Here is a 19520-nt window from a genome sequence, read left to right on the forward strand (position 1 = left end):
GCAGCCAGCCTCCTCCTCCTCCTCCTCCACAGCAGCAGCTTTAACACATCTGGTCGGCTGGTTCAGCACCTCGGACAGCGAACTCTCTCTCCGATAGGCTGGAGCCTGTCGGCGGCCAATGGCTTCAGCGGCTCGGCTGCGACAGCGACGGCCAGCAGCAGCAGCATCCCGGCAGCAGCCAATCAAAAGGCGTCATTTCGCTCCCACATCCAACCCGAATAACTGCAGATGCCCGCATCAAAGCAACGGGTCTCCCTCTCTCCCTCTCGCAGGTTTGCATAGGGAATAAGCTGCTTTCTATTTTTGGAACTCATAGTGGCCATTTTTTCTCTCTCTCTCTTGGAATTTTCCGCTTTTGTGTTGATTTAGGTTTTTTTTTTAATCGATATGTGTTGTTTCATTTATGTTAGAGGCAGGTTTGTCCAAGCTGTGAGCATCATAGCGGGACATTAATAACCGTGACCGTATAGATTTTCGGTTCTCAATGGAAGACATCTTCCCACTCGCAGCGAGCGAAGGAGTGAAACACATCTCGCACCTGCTTTGTATCTGTGTTTCCATCGACGAGCGAGGGACTTTTTATAAATGAAGATTTGAGGGGAAAAAAGGCAGTAACCCACCGGGACAAGATAAACCTGTCGGCCTGTAACGCTGGGGGTTTACATTGGCAGGGACCGAGCCGTTTTCACGCCCTGGAACCCGGGCAGCTTGCGTTGGCGGCCGCGGTGTGTGGAAACCGAGCAGAACGGGTGGGAAGCAGTCACATTTTGACCACATTTGCACAGCAGCAAAGGGGGTCAAGGTGTGATACATGGATTTCACAAGAAGAGTCGATTAATTAGAAGGTAGGAAAACATGGCGAATTGTTTTGCTTTATATGAAAACAGCTCTTCAAATGATAAAACAGCCTAAAAAGCAGGCCCAAATAGCGTAATATACATGCTCAACAGTTAACAATAAATACACACCAACATTTAATGTACAGGTGTGTAAGAAAAGCTCTCCTATTTTTCATATTTAGAGGATCTATGTTGCTCAAAAATGGCTCATACAAGCATTGAAGACACCATCATATTTATTTTATTATGTTTGTGTGTGTGTATGAAAACATCAGCTGTTGTTTCTGAAGATGCCTTGTGTTGTGGGGGGGTGGGCTGTTTTCAGGGCTTCCATTTTGAAGCTAAGATGGATGCTTGCGCACATTTCTTTCTCATGCCTCTGTGGCCTTATCTTGGTTCTTATATAATACTGATGAACGCTAGAGTGGCGGCAGGCCCGCGCTATGGTGAGCGAGGATGCATAATATATGTTGTATGTAGAGAGAGATAGAGACATGATTTAATTATAGAGATTAAGGCTAAAACCCAATGGAAATTTGGTTCATGATTGCTGGGGTCCCTTTATACCCAGGGATGCTCATTTTGTGTGACTGGAAAATAAACCATGAGACTCCTTTATGTGACCACTACATTACTAGTGTGAGGGAATGCCACCAAATTAAGTAGCCATAGAATTTCTTATTAAATTTTCATCTAGAAAAAATCTCAGTGATAAAACATAATAAAACCATTTACACATAATGTTCTGTCAACTGACATTATATCAGAGGTAAATGTTTAAGTATTTTCATTTGATACAATCAGTTACATTTTGAAATCTTGATAGGTTTCATCTGCACTCACTGCTCACAAAAACAAGCAAAACCTTAAGCGTAACCTCTGAAACAGAAAAAAAAAAAAATCTTAAAACAAGGTCCACTAAGTAGTTTTTCTGGGCCTCTCAACCACATCTCATGGTCTTCATCAGGGAATGGAGTTTGCTTAGTTGTCATGGTAGCCGGAGGACAGTAACAGCACTGTCGAAGTAGTTATCTTGGCAGCGGCATCTCCATGACAACTGAGCAAACTCCATCTGCTCAGAAGACTGTGATGAACTTAAAAGCTGAGCAAAAGCTAGTAAGCGGACTTTGATATGTTTTCCCCTCGCTCATTATTTACAAAAACAAGAAAAAACTAGAGTATGACAGTTCATCTTTGACCTTCATCTAACAGTAGTTTATCAAAAGAGAGGGGATGGAGTTTTTACTCAGTTGTCATGGTAACTGGGAGACAGCAAAAACACAGTGGAAAGAGATATCTAGGCAGGTCGATCCACACTGAATTTGGATGTAAATGATGTGTTTGTTATTATTGAGTTAATTCTGTTTTGTTTACTACATATAATGGAGAATATTGCCATTCCTTCCTGTTCTTTGCTCACAGGTTCAACATCCTCCAGAAGTGAGTCACTTTGGTCCTCTCAAAGCTCTTTGTCTTGACCAATTGAAGAGCTTTTCCCACACTGCTCCCCACTCCACCCTTCCTGTGTCCCTTTGCTAACCCTCGCCAGGCATCATGGGTACTGTGCTGTCACTGTCCCCTAGCTACCGTAAGGCAGCGCTGTTTGAGGACGGCCCGGCCACGGTGGGCCACTACACAGCAGTCCAGAACAGCAAGAACGCCAAGGATGCTGCCGCCGCCGCTGCAAAATCCCTCAAACGCCCTTCAATCATCAGTGTGCTGCCATGGAAACGCATTGTGGCTGTATCAGCGAAGAGGAAGGGCTCCAAGAAGCTGCAGTCAGATGGCGGGGATGGTGGGAAAGGGAGCTCGCCGGATGGCCATGCCGTCGCCACCGCCAATTCAGGCTCTAATAGCCTAAAGCTGAAGAAGTCTCAGTCCTGTGCAAACCTTTCGTCTTACTCATCCAACCAGGACCCCTCAGCCACCACCACCACTACCTCCTCCCACCTGCCCACCTCCAAGACCCTGGTTAACGTAGCTACTGTCGCTGCCAAAAAGAATTCCCTCACAGGCTCTGGGATCCAGCCATCTACTGCAGCCGGCACGCCAAAACGTGTCATTGTCCAGGTAACCCTAACCCTTATGGTTTCTTATTGGGGTTTTTTGTAATCATAGACAAATTGTCATTAAATTAAAAGCATTCTGTCATCTCTAGAGATTCACACTCTGCTGTCTCTTTTCCCCAATCCTCTTTCTTACCTTCCCTTTTTTCTCTTTCCTTTTTCCTCTTCTTTGCTGACCCTCCATCCCCTTTTCTCAACCCAGGCCTCCACCAGTGAACTGATGCGCAGCCTGGGCGAGTTCCTGTGCCGTCGGTGTTACAGACTGAAGCGTCTATCCCCGACAGATCCAGTGCTGTGGCTGCGCAGTGTGGACCGCTCCCTCCTCCTACAGGGCTGGCAGGATCAGGGCTTCATCACTCCGGCCAACGTGGTCTTCCTCTACATGCTGTGCCGCGATGTGGTCTCCGCCGAGGTGGCCTCAGAGCGCGAGCTGCAGGCCTCGCTGCTCACCTGCCTCTACCTCTCCTACTCCTACATGGGCAACGAGATCTCCTACCCGCTGAAGCCCTTCCTGGTCGAGGCGGAGAAGGAAGCCTTCTGGGACCGCTGCCTGGAGATCATCAACCGCATGAGCGGCAAGATGCTCCAGATCAACACCGACCCACACTTCTTCACCCAGGTGTTTGCTGACCTGAAGAATGAAAGCAAGAAAGAGGAGGAGAAGACCAAACTCCTTATAGGCCTTGACCGATAAGAGGGACCTGGGAGGGGGGAAGAAAGGATAGATGGGTGGGAAGATTGATGGGTTTAATAGGCTGAGGACAGGTGGACTAATGTTGAGCAGTGTAGCGCTAACTGGGAGCAGTGCTGTTGTCTGGCGTCTCTACTGGTCTATAATTAACCGAATTTCCTGTTTGTAACCCAGAACAAAGAGCTTCAAACATGACGTTTATATTGTTTGAGGTGGGTAATGAGGCACCTAAACGCTTATAGGCTTTCAGACAGAGGGAGTAACTGATCTGCAGTGTCTCACCTGAACGCAGCAATTGGCCTACAGGGCAGTTTTACCACCACAAAGCAGATAACAGTTGCTGTGGTGCTGGCCACACACTCAGATACATTATTGGACACAATTGGATCTGATTAGATTCTCAAGACTGATAGGCTACTTGTTGGTATCCAACGTCCTGGTTGCTCGGCTCAGAATGCGACAATAACAAGCTTTAAGGCAAAGATATGATCATTTGTTTTTCAAGAACAATGTAACTGACAGCAGAGACAAGCAAAGCTGTTTTTATCAAATGCCTAACCAGCAGGGTTAGTGATTTGACATTAACAGGCTGTAAGAAAGACATATTTATCATTTTTATCTTTTGCCTCAGGCCCAGAGACACGCATCAGTCTGACCTCTACCTTGTTTCAGTGAGATAAGAAATGAAATCTGATATTCCTGGTGAAGTAGCAAGTGTTTTTCTGTCTTTTGATTGAAAGAGGTTAGAAACGCCAGACAACACGGAGTAACATAATTAAGGGTGAATATTATAAATATAAAGCTACAGGATATTGATACAAAGGATATTGTGTGATAGTATCCAGGCATTTTCGCTATAGAGAAATGTCAGGGTATTGAAAAACTAGAACCACGTTGCATGAGGTCACTTCATATGTCCTTGCACATGACCACCTGCTTATTGCCAACTCCACTTTACCTTTTTCCTATTGTCCTGCCCAAGCTTATTGCACTCTCCAACTCTGGCTGCGAGGCCCACGGTTGAAACTTTGAATATGATAAAATCACAACATGGATAAGCTAGAATCAACCACAACACAACTAGTCTGCAAACGTGTCAGAATGACAAATTAACATCTCTATTTGACATAATGGTACTGTAGTGGGTTCATTCATCCATTACATAAAGTACTGTGCTATACTTTTAAGGGAACATTTGGGTTTATCTAGTCAAATCTCTGATCGAATTTAAGAGTATGAAATACTAATCCAATGGGCACAGATTAATAATCATTAAACAAGCCCTGCTGTAAGCTGTTTACATTTACAAAAACATGGGAAAATGCAATACTGACTCCTAAAGGGCATATTTACATGGGAATTTATCTCATTCCTTGCTGTTCCCTTGCACTTTCTCCTGCAGTCCATATTGCTGCTGTCCTGAATGACCACAGGAAAATGTTTTATTGAAAGAAAGAAAGAAAAAAAGAAAGAAAGAACGAAAGAAAGAAAGAAAGAAAGAAAGAAAGAAAGAAAGAAAGAAAGAAAGAAAGAAAGAAAGAAAGAAAGAAAGAAAGAAAGAAAGAAAGAACGAAAGAAAGAAAGAAAGAAAGAAAGAAAGAGAGAAATTTCAGTTTTAAAATACTGCACTCATGTTGTGTGCATCATACTGTATGAATGATTGGTGGAGCTGGGTTGTGAAGGATGTGTTCAGAGAGCAGATCATGTGATCCGTCTCAACCAATGGTTACATACGACAGAATGAAAGAAAATGTGATTATATTCCAGGTGTGTGCAGGCAGGAGCAGACGCTACAAATGTTGATGCGACTTTTCTTCCAAAACAAAACGCTTTGATGTTGCTGTCGCCACTTGGCTCAAGGGACCTCTGCTGTTTGAAGTGTGCCCCCCCTCCTCCCCGCCCCCCCTTTCTCATCTGTTCATTGCTCTCCACAGTAACCTGAACAAACTAAAACTACATAGATTCTCTCTCTCTGTTTATCTGCTCTGGTCTGATTTGAACCTGTCCTGTCCTGTCTGGTGCGGTCCAGTCCAGTCGTCCCATATTTAGAGACTCTCTGGTCCGCTGACCTGATGGCTTACTTATTCACTGAGTTGTTTGACATGCATGTGTGCTTCTATAGGTTTCCTAGCATGCTGCTTTGTGTTGGGCACACCGCACCACACGTTACAGAAGAGACTGAGCGGTCGCCACGCTGAACTGCTGAAAGCTAGACTCCTTGATGTGACATCATGGCGACTCGGCACAAGGGCTCTCTAATGAAGGACATGTGTGACAGGCTAGCTGTGTCCCTGCTTATGCTGCACATAATAATAAAGGCAAAGCGTTGCACCTTCATTTGTTTTACAGGATTTCTACTGTTCTTGGTTCCATGGTGCTGAGGGGCCTAAAAGACCCCTCCCAGATTAAATAGCTCCCCATTGAGAAACCAATTATACTAGAGATGGGGCTAGTAAAAAATCTACATAAAATTATTTTTTTACTAACACTCCCCTCAGAGCTACATTAGACATGAAACAACTGTTTTCACAGGCTTAGTAGTAAATTGAACTTCATGTCTAAAATTGGTGGAGTGCCCCTTTAAGGACTGCTGTAAGGAGTTAACTGTGTCAGGATGAAACTTTTTTGGGAGATACAGATGCTCCACGTGTTCCCTTCTGGAGAGATTCCTTGCCTTGATGATGTCACATCACTAAGTCTAACCGTAGCCAATAAACTGTCTTCAACTTTTGAGAAGCTCTGCCTTCTCAAACAGGGCAGATATCTTGTGCCATATCATTCTAAAGACTCATTATTTCATACAAAAAACAACAAAAACATAAGAAATACAGAACATGAGCCAGTTGAAAGTCTCAGACTGCTGAACAAGACAGACTATAAAGGAATTTCATGAATACGCTTTTTCACGATGTTGCTGCATCATGTATCAGAGATGTAGACCAGAAAAGAAGGACTTTGTTGATATAACAAGGACGTGGAGTCAAAATGGAAATCTTGTGATTTTAATACACTTTTATGTGTCACTTTGCAAAATGTAAGCCAAAATTGGGGTCAACCAAAGCTGGAGCATTTAGCATTCTGTTAGTGACTTTATAATTTCTGAAAAATTGTATTTGGCCTGCTCTCTGATATGATTTAAAAATACAAAAATGTTGTTCCCTTTTCACATAAAAACATGGGAAATGGAATTTTAAAACCTTATTAACACAAAAGAATGCCATGCCTGTTTCCAGACTGGGTGTCTCCACGATGCAGGTGATGTTTTAACTCTAATTTTGTTTTGTGTTCTGATGATAACTGACTGGGCTACACTAGGTACCATGCTGTAAAAAAAAAATGTAGCCTTGATCCAGAGCCAGACCTCATGAGACAAATATGCACATGAAGAATGAATCCATGGCAAACAAGCTTGTTTACATGTCCTTCCTCCTAGTTGTTTTTGATGGGTTGAACACTAGACAAGTAGCATTTATCTGAATGGCATTCCCAAGAAAACAGTTGATTTTTTTTTCTTAATTTGTGGAACTTGATGATCCAAACTGTAAGTAGTAGGTTTGGTGGGATCTATCACTGCAGGTTAACTGAAAGAAGACACGTTCAAACTCAACTTCAACACAGTAATCTACAATACAATGCAAAATTTCTACAAAGCAATGAATTGAATACCACACAAATTTAGTGGAATAATAATGAATATTTATGTTGAAATAACAAACTGTTACATGGTGTCGATTTTTTAAAGGTTTAATTGACCATTCGCTAAGCAGTGGGTCCTTAATTTCAGACAGAGGAAGACAAAAAGCAGGCTCCTCATTTCTAGTCACTGACTATCGACTTTGGTGTCTGAAAAGACAACATACATGGGCAGATTTATTACCTGTGGCTAATTAATCTAACAATAGCTTCATGAGTTAATTGAAAGCTGACTTTTTAGTGTTTCCAGCTAACTCGCTTTTAAATGGGAATCTTGTTAAATATGCACTTGATGTCTGCATACATGATATTGTATGGGACAATTTTTGGTACCGTTTAGCTTACATACTACATGAGAAAAGGCTTTTAGGATGAGGATTAAGTGCTCAATTTCCCAAAATCCAATTAAGAGACAGAACTGCTAATGTTACCCTAAACTCTGTCTTCAGGGCTGGCTGCCAGTGGAGAAATACTTGGGAATGGGCCTTTTTGTTTTTATGAAACTTGTAACCCCACAATTGGTCAATAAGCTCTTTGAGTAACACTCATTTATTACTGTTGGTAATAAACTAGTTAGACGGACATGCTAACATTTGCAATGTATGTTAGAGCAGATAAACACACAGTTTAAACTATTCTTTACACTTGTGCTTCTGGTTTTGGAAAGGCTACCAAAAAAGACACCACCCTCCAAACTCTTTAAATGAGTATCACTCTGACTCCAACTTCAACATGTGGAGAAATCCAAAGCTTGACAGGCCTGTCATGCCCAGTTATAGTCGCTAAGCTATTAGACAAGCTGTTTGGGTTTAGCGAATGGTCAATTCTACTATTTCTATTAAATTAAAATTCAACACACTATCCTGCGTGGAGAATACACCCCACCCCCCACCCCCCCAACACACACACTTAGTATTAAGTATTACATTTTGATTAGTCAGTACCATGTGGAAGTCAGATGGCAGCTTTTGACAGACAAGATGAGTGATGATGTATTCCTCTGTGAAACAGTAGAACTGATGAGCAAAAGTACTTTGAAGTTTTTCACAATTTTTGCTTCCACCTGCTTCAGTCCTACCAGAAGAGGTGACAAGGAAAGGAAAACTCACCCTGGGAATGAACCTTTTTCTAGAATTAGAGGGAGAAGTATGAGTTGATACCCCTCCCACTCCTCCCATACATGATCTCATCACTGATCAACTCATAACTATGTGCCATATTTGCAACACGTACAAGACAAAAACTATTGTGTAACATATGAAGCTTATGATAATGATGATGACGTTATTATGGTTTTCCTTCCTTTTCATTTGTGAATCATATTGTGTATACAAGAATCTTTGTTGAACAAAAGTCAAGGCTACTAGTGTTACTAGAGTACTGATGCTGCAGTCTGTTACTATGTGGATGTATGAATATGTATGTGAGAAATAAGAATAATTTGATCAACTGTTACAGGTACTTTATAAAAAAAATCTTTACAAGCATGCATGTCTTTGTTTATTTTTGGATCATGTGATTTTATAGATAGATAGATAGATAGATAGATAGATAGATAGATAGATAGATAGATAGATAGATAGATAGATAGATAGATGCTAAAATGTGCTGCTGAAGTAAAAACCTGCAAACTCTGAGCCCTTTATGTATAAAATGTCCCAGATTTATCACTTTTCTCATGTTATGACCCTTTAGAGACAGTTCTTTGCCTGACCACAGCCAGGCAGCAGCGAGTTGTTGAAGTGATACAGCTGCTGCAGAGTAGATTTGGTTCAGGGATGAAGTGGTATTTGGGGAGTTTTGAGAGCTCCTATCCAGGAGGAAGCCCCATAATAGGCAATGCCATTATTGCTTGCATGACTCTCTAGCACCTTAGTGGGTGTAGTGTTGACAATGTTGTTGTGACGCACAAAGACCGCAGTCAAGGATGGATGTAATTCAAGCTCGGGTGCTAAAATTTTAACACTATGTGCACGTTGGTTTGTTCTCTCTGTTGCTGTCCAGGGTGCTGACAGAACATTCCAGTCTCTGTCCGTGGTGCTCTCCATGGTTCTGAAGGTGCACAGACTAATGCTTGTCAGGGACAAGATAGTCCAACTGTGGACCTCAGGTATAGTGAATCAGGTCTATGAGCATCAGAGATGCCACATGGGAAGAGAGAAGGGGCCCTGGCATGAGGGGCATCACTTTAATTTAGAAGTGCCTCACTTCCTTTTCTGCCACAAAAGTACAAAAACAAACAGGCCTAATTTAACAGTGCTGTAAAGCCACACAAAGAGTGAAATTTTCAAGTATCACTGGTCAAATATAACTTTATCCTCAATCTTTTAGAAAGCCATTTGCAACTACCATTGGCATTTTAACATTCGCAAGGTGTGAAATAAATCCAACTTACTGCTAATGTAAAATGTTAGCTAATTTGCTGTTAAGGAGTAGCTTGTTGTATATGGTGATTTTGTGTTTGAAGTAACAGTACTGTAACCTTTTTATCGTGAGCGGGAAGAGTTGTTTTGTGAAACGTTGAAAGATATCTACTTGGTTTGACTCATTTGGATGACTTAAGCTTCATATTAGCTTCAGATGAGCTTTTAAATACATTTTTGCACAGAAGGAGGACTGTGGATTTAAAAAAAAAAAAAAACTTAAAAAAAACCCAGAAATAGCTGGAGGGCCAATAAAACACTGTAAAATAACGAAAAATATTATTTATCATCATATGTAATTTTCCATAATTAAAATACACTTTGTATTATATTGTTATACTGCTGACACAGCGACCATCAGGATATGAAATTAAGTGATCCCATTACCCAATAACTGAATCCAATCATTAAGACTGGCAAAAACAGAAGGAATACAGAAAGCATAGGTGGGCTGAGTACACTGAGACTGAGTGTACTCTGAATATACTGTGTCATACTGACTGTTACGCTCTTCATGGCGCTGAATTAGCTTCAAGGTCAGCCCGGGTGGGCGGTGCTGCAACTGAATATCACTTATTATGTTCAATTGTCTGTTGATCTTTTTTTCCCCTTACATATTAACACTTCCATTGCCTATTTTATATTCCCTCTGGGTTGTTGTAGCCTACCGTTTCCCTTGTCTCAGCAGGATTGTAATACTGCGGTGCGACACAGTCTGTGTAACGGGGGCGCTGTCCGTGGTGCTGAAGCAGAGAGGTCAAGATGATGTTTCATTGACCATGGGGCGGAAATGACATAGCTGTCAATCACTACTGGTAAATATGATGAGTGGATACGTTACAAACACATATGACTGTATGTCTACTGAAACTGGACTAACTGAATCTAACTGAAAGACTGTATTGTTTCAGTTGATCAATTCAATCCAGCTCAGAAGTATTAACATAAATAAGCCTTAATCCCAGTTACAGTCTCAGTGGACTTCACACAAAAATGAACCAATCAATGAAAAACGAGTCCAGCCCAGTCAAATGCGTGCACACGTGCCAAGTTAAAAAAAAAAAAGCATCATTATATTCCAAATTTCGGACACAACACTGCCACAGTGACACATGTCAACTGTATGTTGCTTTTGTCAATCCGCCACGTGAGTCTTGCACGACGGAGGATCACGGTCAGATTCGATGAGAAGTGGAGTGATCCTCCTCAGTGCACGCGAGCTAATGGTGACACCCTTTGTCAGCACGCTTCCGCTCAAATCAGCCAATCAGAGTTGGGTGCGCTGCGGCTTATAAACCCATCTGCTGCCGAGCCATTCCGCTCACCGTCCCCGCTGTCCTATGAATCATTGACCCGAGATACATCACTGATCTACCGCAACCGTGAAGATGGCGGCCCGGGTAAGATTTCCATTTATTTATTCTAAAAGGATCAACCATCCCCGTGTTTCTATGTGGCAAATAAGGGGAACAAATACTCAAAATGCGCCAAATATCGGACGAGCTTCAAATTCTAAGCAGTCCTGGTACCTTTATCGTCTGAATGTCACCGCGGCTGCAGAATTTGGTGGTTATTTCACATGATGTTGCAGTCCCGTAACCCTACCAGGAGGAAGTATATCCGCCAGGATTGCATAATCGCTCCAGCAGTAGACCCCCCCTCACCCTGCTAGTATCGCTGGTTAATCCTGGGCGCTGCTTGCCCTTGAGCCGAGCGGCTGCGTAAAAGGCGGCCACTGAAAAGCTTCCATGAGCTATATGCATCTAAAACAAGAGTGTTTTTGTGGAAAGCAGCATAGTGGTCAGAACAGCGTGTAAGAAGCAGCCCTCACACCAAGCATGTCAGCATGCATTTGATGATAACTGGTCAAAACAATGAGGTGCTGCTTTAGCCTTCACTCTGCAGTGTTTTTGCGTCAGGAAGCGCTGTTTGAGGTGTGGAGCAGCAGAGCTGTGGTGGCTGACTGGTGGACTGTGTACATATTTATTTATATGGCTTGTGTACAGAGAGACAGGTAACCAGATTTAACCTGCCCTGTGGCCGGCTATCACTGTGACCACAAGCGCTACTAGAGGGATTTAGTAGTGGTAAAAGGGCCACTGTTTAGTCTCACAGCTTCTAAATTATGATTCAGAACAACTGATGCTACAGCTAGAATGATTCCCCTCAACACTGCCTCCTCTATTATGCAGCTTTACCCTCAATACAGGATACCCAATCCATATATGTGGGGTTATCTTTGCAGCATCTTGAAAGTGGACATCCTCTGATTTGGTAGAGCAAAAAAAATGTCATGGCTAAGGGTAGGGCAACCCAGCCTTTACTGCAGCATGTGCATCTATAGTCCTGGTGGAAGCAGTTTTGCGGTAAATTTAGCAAACCGATCACCTATACAGAACCTTGCTTTTTTTTTACAGTAGTGACCCTATAATCCCACCATGTTTATGGTCTCAAAAAAGCATCCTTACTTCATTTTGAAATGTTGCTTATTTCAACTAGGCTGCATGTTCTTGCAAGTCTTTATTCTGGATGACTGGTTCAATTATATTGCATTAAGACCCCTCAAAATTAAATGAGTGTGTACTTGTTGTGACCCCTTGTCATGCATTGAATATTTCAGATAATTACATTTGAGGCCTCAGGAGGGAAAACTAGTATGTATTTCACAAGAAAATAAAAAGGCAGATTATTTTGTGTAGTGGAACCATTATTTTCTTATTTCCCATCCTGTAAATCATCTCATGACTCTTGGAAGTGCCCCAAAACTGGTGATATATAGTTTTACATCCAGGGCTGGGCATCACTTTCACTCAACAGAGTGCCTTACTGTAGCTTCTAAAATTAGCTTACATGTATTTCTTTGAGGTTGTTTTTTTATATATATCAGTAAGAAACCAGACTCCTGGTGACATCATTAAATGAGTGCAGGTAGCATGCATGATGCAAGGTGCTAATAGCTGTAGCATTTCACAGCACATTTGTCTCATTGAATCATAAGTGAACATAATAAATCATTCGTTAAGTATTCATTCATAAGGGAGTATCTTATTCATAACCTCAGATTTTATCTGTGATTAGAGCCCGCATGCAGATCTGATCACAGATAAAATCACATTGATTCATTAGTTTATGCTTGTACGCTGAATATAGAGAAACAACAGCAGTGACTCTCAGGGGTTAATACATGCCATTAGCTTGATGCTTTTATCAAGAGACTTGAGCTGCTTGCAAAGCTTTTCATTTCAGTGGAACTCTTCCCTCACAGCTTTAATAATCTTTTCATTGGAACTATGAAAAAAAACATGCAGAATATGTTTAAAGCTGGAAGCATCGACTTGTTTTTTACTGCAGAATCTAGACAGGCTACAACAGCAGCAGTTTTGTTTCACAGTCTAATTGCTGCTCTTAATAAACTGACCACTGGCTGATTTGTGGACCAGGCAGAATGCCCGAGGGAGCTCGGTCAATACTGTTTTGAATGACCGTGCAATTTCATTTGTCACTTTTTAAATGAGGAATTCATTCATTACTTCTCTGAGGAATCCATGAAATATATCAATGCCGCTACTCTCATATTAGAGGAAAAGCTTAATGGCTGCTACAAGGTGGTGACAGATCATTTCTAGCAGCGCAAGATGTATAATGAAGTATATACATTGAATATGACTACAGTATTTCCCTTCTGAGTTGGTACAGTACATATGAATTCCATAAAAAAAAAAAAACTATTATAATTAAAATGGTTTTAACTGACATTTGGATGACACTGGAGCGTACAAGTTCTGTCATTTTGATTTGAATGCTGGATCTTTGCAAGTTCTGCTCTCATAGCGATATTACTTTTGACAACTATTTTGAGAGTCAATTTATCTTCATTTTTCAAGCAAGTATGTCAAATATTTTCTGGTTTCATCTTCTCACATGTAAGGATTTGATGCTTTTCTTTGTTATTTATGACAGCAATATGAAAGTCTTTGGGTTTTGGACTGTTGGTCGGATACAATAAACTATTAGAATATGCCTTTGGAAATTATATAACACACATATTTCTGTCATTTGCAAAGCAATTACATGAGCAATAAACTGCAGGTTAATTGATAATGAAAATAGTCATTATGCAGCCCTACATTTAATAAACCTGTTTGAAACATGGTGCAATGACTCTGATGCCGGAGGATTCAGCAGAGTAGATTAGATTAGATTAGATTCAACTTTATGAATGAAAGAATGAGAAGTCCACTGTATTTTTGTCATTATAATGGAAACATGAATACCTAGCTGGAGATAGAGCAGTCTGTACACAAAGTTTGCTTGAAATCATTATATTTACAGTATATCAGTCTAACATGATTATGTAATTATGCTGGAATTGCTTCTTGTGTTTTCATTAATGTAAATGAGGAATTCATTCATTAGGCTGCAAAGGCCCCACAAATAAGACAGGACGGCCTGTAAAAAACTTCAGAGGCCAAACTTCGGGGAAAAAAGACACGCCAATCACTCGCTATTACTTGTAAAGCTTGGGCTTTGAGTCAATGGTAATAATTAAAGGTGACTCAGATGAGTGTGTCAACAATTTTATTTGGATTTTGGCAGATGACGATGATGTTAGGGGACACAGATGTAAGTGAGTAAGTCAAACTGAATGTGTAAATGCCAGAAAGACAAAAATTAGGATTGTGTATTGTAGCGATTAGATTGTATATACATTGAACTTCTCACATTACTGTACATTTGTCTCTCTTTCATTAAGTAGTGAGTGCTGTTCGCATGTTCAAATTTGCTTTAATTTAAACTGACAACTGTAGGACTGGTTTCAGGCTGGTGGGGATTATGGACAGGCCGCATTTTCTGCACATAAATACAAAAACTACTATGTTCCCCTTTGCCATCCTTATTTATTGGTCACGCATGATAAGGCAGAATCAGATGCAATCAATATTATATTAGAGTGGGAGAAATGATGCACCTGTTTTACATGTTCTGTAGATATAAAAGATGTGGAACTCATCTGCCATGTTTATATAAGCTCGCACTGGATTCTGCATTATGAATAGAGAAGATTTTAATCATGTATCCCCCAAGTAAGAATACATTTGTGTGTGTGTGTGTCAGCAGTTGGGGGAGGAAAAAAACACACCAGGGGACACTTTTGACTCATGCTGGATGACCAAGAGGAGAATGTACCATCACATCTTGTCTTTCCACGCACGCACACACACACACACACACACACACACACACACACACACACTCAGACTCATATATCCTCGCCCTGTCTTGCCCAGCAGACCATGTACTGTTGCTGGGCATACTGCAGCCTGTCAGAGGGAGTCAGGACATCACAACCTTTTTCTCTCCACCTCCCCCCATATTAATACGTCATTAGCCCACACAGCTAGGATAACTGTTGTTCTGGTCACCAACATCATTACCGCCATCAAAACTGGATCATTTGTCAATTAGCTCTTTACTTACTCAAAGGTTTCTTTTTTTGTTAGTTTTGATTTTATTTGTAAGATTGTTTGTATTATTATTACTATATTATAAAATGTGTTACTATATTATTATTGTTATATTATTACTATATGTCATTATGATAATTGTTACTATTTATATTATTTATATATATACATATGTATTATCTGTCACGATGATGATTCTTGTTATTACTATTGTTATCACTATCATTATTATTATCATTATTATTATAGAAATAGTTATCATGAAAGCTATCATGTAGGCCATTATTAACATCAGGAGAAAGATGAATTTGTATATTAATATCATTATTATATAGATTACTATTATTAATATGACTACATATGTTCATAGAATGATGATTATGATGTTGATTACTGTGGATAATTCATGTAATAATGGACTATCAATTATTGCATAGATTATTATAGACTGGGGGGGGGCTTGGGGGACTGGATTGGTTTGGGACAGCTTGGAGTCAGAGAACCTGATCCCCGCTAAGCCCTTCTCCAAATAGAAAGCTGCTCCTCAGACCCAGTTGAACAGGCCCCTCCTGTAGGTGCGGGGGCTGTTCTAAAGGGGATCTGACCTGCAACAGGTCAGCCACCTCCTACGGGCCTGGTGACGGCCTAAAGCAGGCGAGAGCAAAAACAGCAAGGAAAGGGAGAAGAGCTAAAAATTAATAATAAAGAAAGGATAAAACAAGCAAACAAACAAAAATAAAAAAGGACAGGAGAAAAAGGAAGGCAAAATAAATAAATAAATACATAAAATTCTGCTTTGACCCAGCTGTCCTGACCTGACTCGCCTGAAATCCACCCCGGAGCCTTCTTGTCCTCAGACCCCAACCAGAGATGTCCTCCAAGAGCACTGTAGCTGTGTTATATATATATATTATATATATATATATATATATATCTTTCACACAGAAAACCTACCCCCCCCCCCCCCCACACACACACACACACACACACACACACACCTACACACATGCGTACTACAATAGGAAAATCTGAGCAAACATTACGCTTTTTTGTTTGTTTGTTTGTTTTCTTGTTGTTCTTGTTGTTCGTGTTGATATTGTTGCTGCTGTTCTGTATTTTTATCCTTTGTTTTGGTTTGTTCGAGTCTGGTTCTCCCTCTTGTCTTCTGCTGTGCATTGCACTATAAATAATGAGAAAAAGGACAGCACGAACATTTCCACAGACTGACACAATGACAGCCTCAACATCAGATTCAAAAGAGAATGAGGCATTTATGATTTTAAAAAAAGCAATGCAGTATAGGAGATGAATGATTGAAATGTTATTATTATGATGATGGTAGAGGATTGGTAGGGTGGTGTAGGAGGAGTAAACTGGCCTGAAACCCACGTCTGTAAGCAGCGTTGAGTCGGAGTTTTGCAGAGATTTGTTGAGTACACAGTTGGTCTGGAGGCGGTAAGCTGGTGTGTTAACTGTCAACCATTCCTGTCGATCCTGAAGTCAAAGAAAAAGAGTGAACATTTGAAGTTTTCTTTTTGACCACGGCTCATTTGTTGCCATTCAGGCTTGGCAGTTAGGATCTCACCAGTATGCTAACATTCTTGCAGTGATAATGCTAGCATGTAGATTTTGTAGCAGGTATAACATCTACTATGTTCACCGTGCTGCATGTTTGCATGTTAGAATGCAAACATTTGGTAAATTAGTACCAAGCACAAAGTGCAGCTTAGGATGATGGGAATGCCATTAGTTTTGGAGTTATTTGGCCATAAACCAAACTATTGAACAAAATCAAATTTTGACTAGATGATGGTACTATTACAATTCTTCTTGGGACCATGAATGTGTGAATTAAACGTCACAGCAATCCATCCAGTCATTGTTAAGATATTTCAATAAGGATCAATAAGTGATCAGATCAACAAAGTCATAAGAATGTATCTTCAAGGGACCGTGAATATCTGTTGTAAATTTTGTGGCAATCCATCGGACAGTTGTCGAGATATTTCACTCTGAACCACAAATGTCAAACTCCTGGTGGAGCTAGAGGAAAGGTCACAGGTTCACCAAGTCAGTAGGATTCATCCTCTGGGGACCATGAATGTCTGTTTCACAACAATGTCAGCAAAGTCTGTCACAGTAATCCATATTATAGTTGTCGAGATTTCAGTCTGGACCAAAGTGGTGGAGAGACCATCCATTAAACAAAGATTTCCCTAGAGCCATGCTGCTAGCTTAGCCAAAAATTTTATTGTTATTTAGTGTTTATTTTACATTATTAAAATACCTATTTGTCACTTTTGTTGGTATGGGAAGTGATATGTAATTTTATTTTGCAGAATTTACAGAATTTCTGGAAATTCTGTTAAGAAACCATCTGGTTATTTTATCTTTAGAATAAAGATAAAATCTTTAGAATGAAGATAAAATAATATATTTTAAAGTTTTTAATCTTTAAAATAACCAGATAGTAATGTCATTGTCCACCGCAGCCTAGAACCACAAATAATATAGGGATGCCTACCTTTTTAGAAATGATATAGCAGAATCTCTGCCAGCAGAACAATCACTATCCTCTCAATATTTATATTGACAATTTGTCCAGTGGTGTTGGGAGCAAACAACAACGTAAATCAGCTCTACCAAATCTCACTTCCAACGCAGCTGATGGCCTTTCAACAGTCAGCCTGTTAGTCAAATGTATTCATGAATATTTCATGGCTAATTATTCTGTCAGGAAAGCTTTCAGTGGGGAAAGTAGGACCTGTATGCACAACTGCACATTCACAAGCCACTGGTACATACTTCCTATATCTGATCCTATATGTGCTGATTTCCCTGTGAGTGGGAGGGTAAAACAAGAATTTATCACTGATACCAAAATGAGATGCTGAAATTCAAATACTTTTTCCAGGCTGGGCTGTTTCCTGCTGTGCTTGCAGCTGTTACTGACTGTCCAACAGAGTGGGAAGATACAGATACAGTGTACACAGCTGCTAGCCTAACACAGTGTTTACAATTACAATTTTGGTTTTAATGACTAATTACATCAGTTACTTTAGTTGTTTACAATAAAATATTGGCTACAGCCTCACAAATTCTGAAACTTTTTCTCCATTTAATAGTATAAAATACATTTATTTAGTCTTTTTGGGGCTATTACCAGTTCCAGGAAATTACACTGGTAATAATAATTAGCTTCTGTCACATGGTATTTTGTAACCTAAATGATAAATTGATTCATCCTAAGTCAAATTGTCACTAAACCCATGTTGTTACCCTGTGAGTGTTCCCATGGTACAAATGTTAATGGTGGCAGAGTTATTACTCAATATTCTCAGCAGTTTTTGAAACAATGGGTCCTTGATTTTAGACAGTGGTAGACAGAAGCAGGCTTCTCATTCCTAGTTGACGATTGTCATCTGATAATGATTTTTAGCTGTAGCTAGCTAACTAAAGCAGCTATGAACAAATTTTTATAAAAACAATTGTCCACATCACTACGTGTACAGTATGTGAAAGGGGTCATCACCCAACTCTGTTCTCCTCTGCTTTCCTCTGCTCTACAGAGCTTTATAGCGTCTTTCAGCTTATTGTTTTGGTTTTTCAGGCTGCAACTTTACTGTTTTGGCTCACTTTCACTGCTTTCATAGCTTTGTTGTATTTGATGCTGTGAGAGCTAAAGAAAAATACAACGTTCATTCTATCATAATACTGTTTGGCTGTTTAGCTTACATACTTGGGCAAGCAAGACAGAGGTTAGATTAATGCTTTATTGTTTGCATTTCCAAACAGTAAGTTATACTTTTAACATTACAAGAGAAAAGGCTTTACTAATGTGAATGTAGGACAGAGCTGTTTACGATACCCGGAACTTTGATAGCACCCAGGACCAGCGTCCACAAAATGGGGAAAGACATTCACTGTGAATGTCCTATCATGAATGTTTTTTTTTAATGTAACATGTAACCCCACCAAATAATAAAATGCTCCTTAGCCTTGGAAGTAATGCTTGGTTAGGTTAGTTCTGTAGGTAGTAAGCTAGTTTGCTGGACATGCTAACAATTTCCTCTTACACAAGCAGATAAAGACACTGTTTAATCTATTCATTACCCTTTTGCTCTTGTATTTTTGGTTTTGGATAGGCTTGAATAAGGTACCACCATCCAAACTCTTTAAATGCTGGTTAACTATTACTACAACCCTGTGCGCATTGTTAAAACATGGAGGAATCCAAAACTTGACAGGCCACTGGCAGTTATGGTTGTTAAGCTATGACTGGATAATTGCTGCTTGTGGGAAGGGTTAAAGGACCAGTGTGTAAGATTTAGTGGCATCTACTG

The 19520-nt window shown here is 40.3% G+C and overlaps 2 protein-coding genes across 3 annotated transcripts in view; both read left to right on the top strand.

The window, feature by feature from the left end:
* The first annotated feature begins 177 nt into the window (after positions 1-177).
* LOC122967455 (cyclin-dependent kinase 5 activator 1-like) lies at positions 178-5078 on the top strand. The gene is made up of 3 exons (XM_044332126.1): positions 178-845; positions 2262-2909; positions 3108-5078. Exons 2-3 carry the CDS (start codon positions 2394-2396, stop codon positions 3597-3599), a joined length of 1008 nt encoding a protein of 335 aa, XP_044188061.1. The 5' UTR covers positions 178-845; positions 2262-2393; the 3' UTR covers positions 3600-5078.
* Positions 5079-10983: 5905 nt separating this feature from the next.
* The window catches only part of LOC122967446 (vesicle-fusing ATPase), a 44274-nt gene continuing 35737 nt past the window's right edge, over positions 10984-19520 (top strand). The window contains exon 1 of one of the 2 annotated variants that reach the window (XM_044332110.1): positions 10984-11112. In XM_044332110.1, the coding sequence (XP_044188045.1) occupies positions 11101-11112 (12 nt within the window). In that variant the 5' untranslated portion in view covers positions 10984-11100. The remainder of the gene's footprint in view (positions 11113-19520) is intronic. The other variant, XM_044332111.1, reaches the window with a different exon arrangement.

The sequence above is a fragment of the Thunnus albacares genome, chromosome 17, assembly GCF_914725855.1.
Source record: "Thunnus albacares chromosome 17, fThuAlb1.1, whole genome shotgun sequence".
Lineage (NCBI taxonomy): Eukaryota > Metazoa > Chordata > Actinopteri > Scombriformes > Scombridae > Thunnus > Thunnus albacares.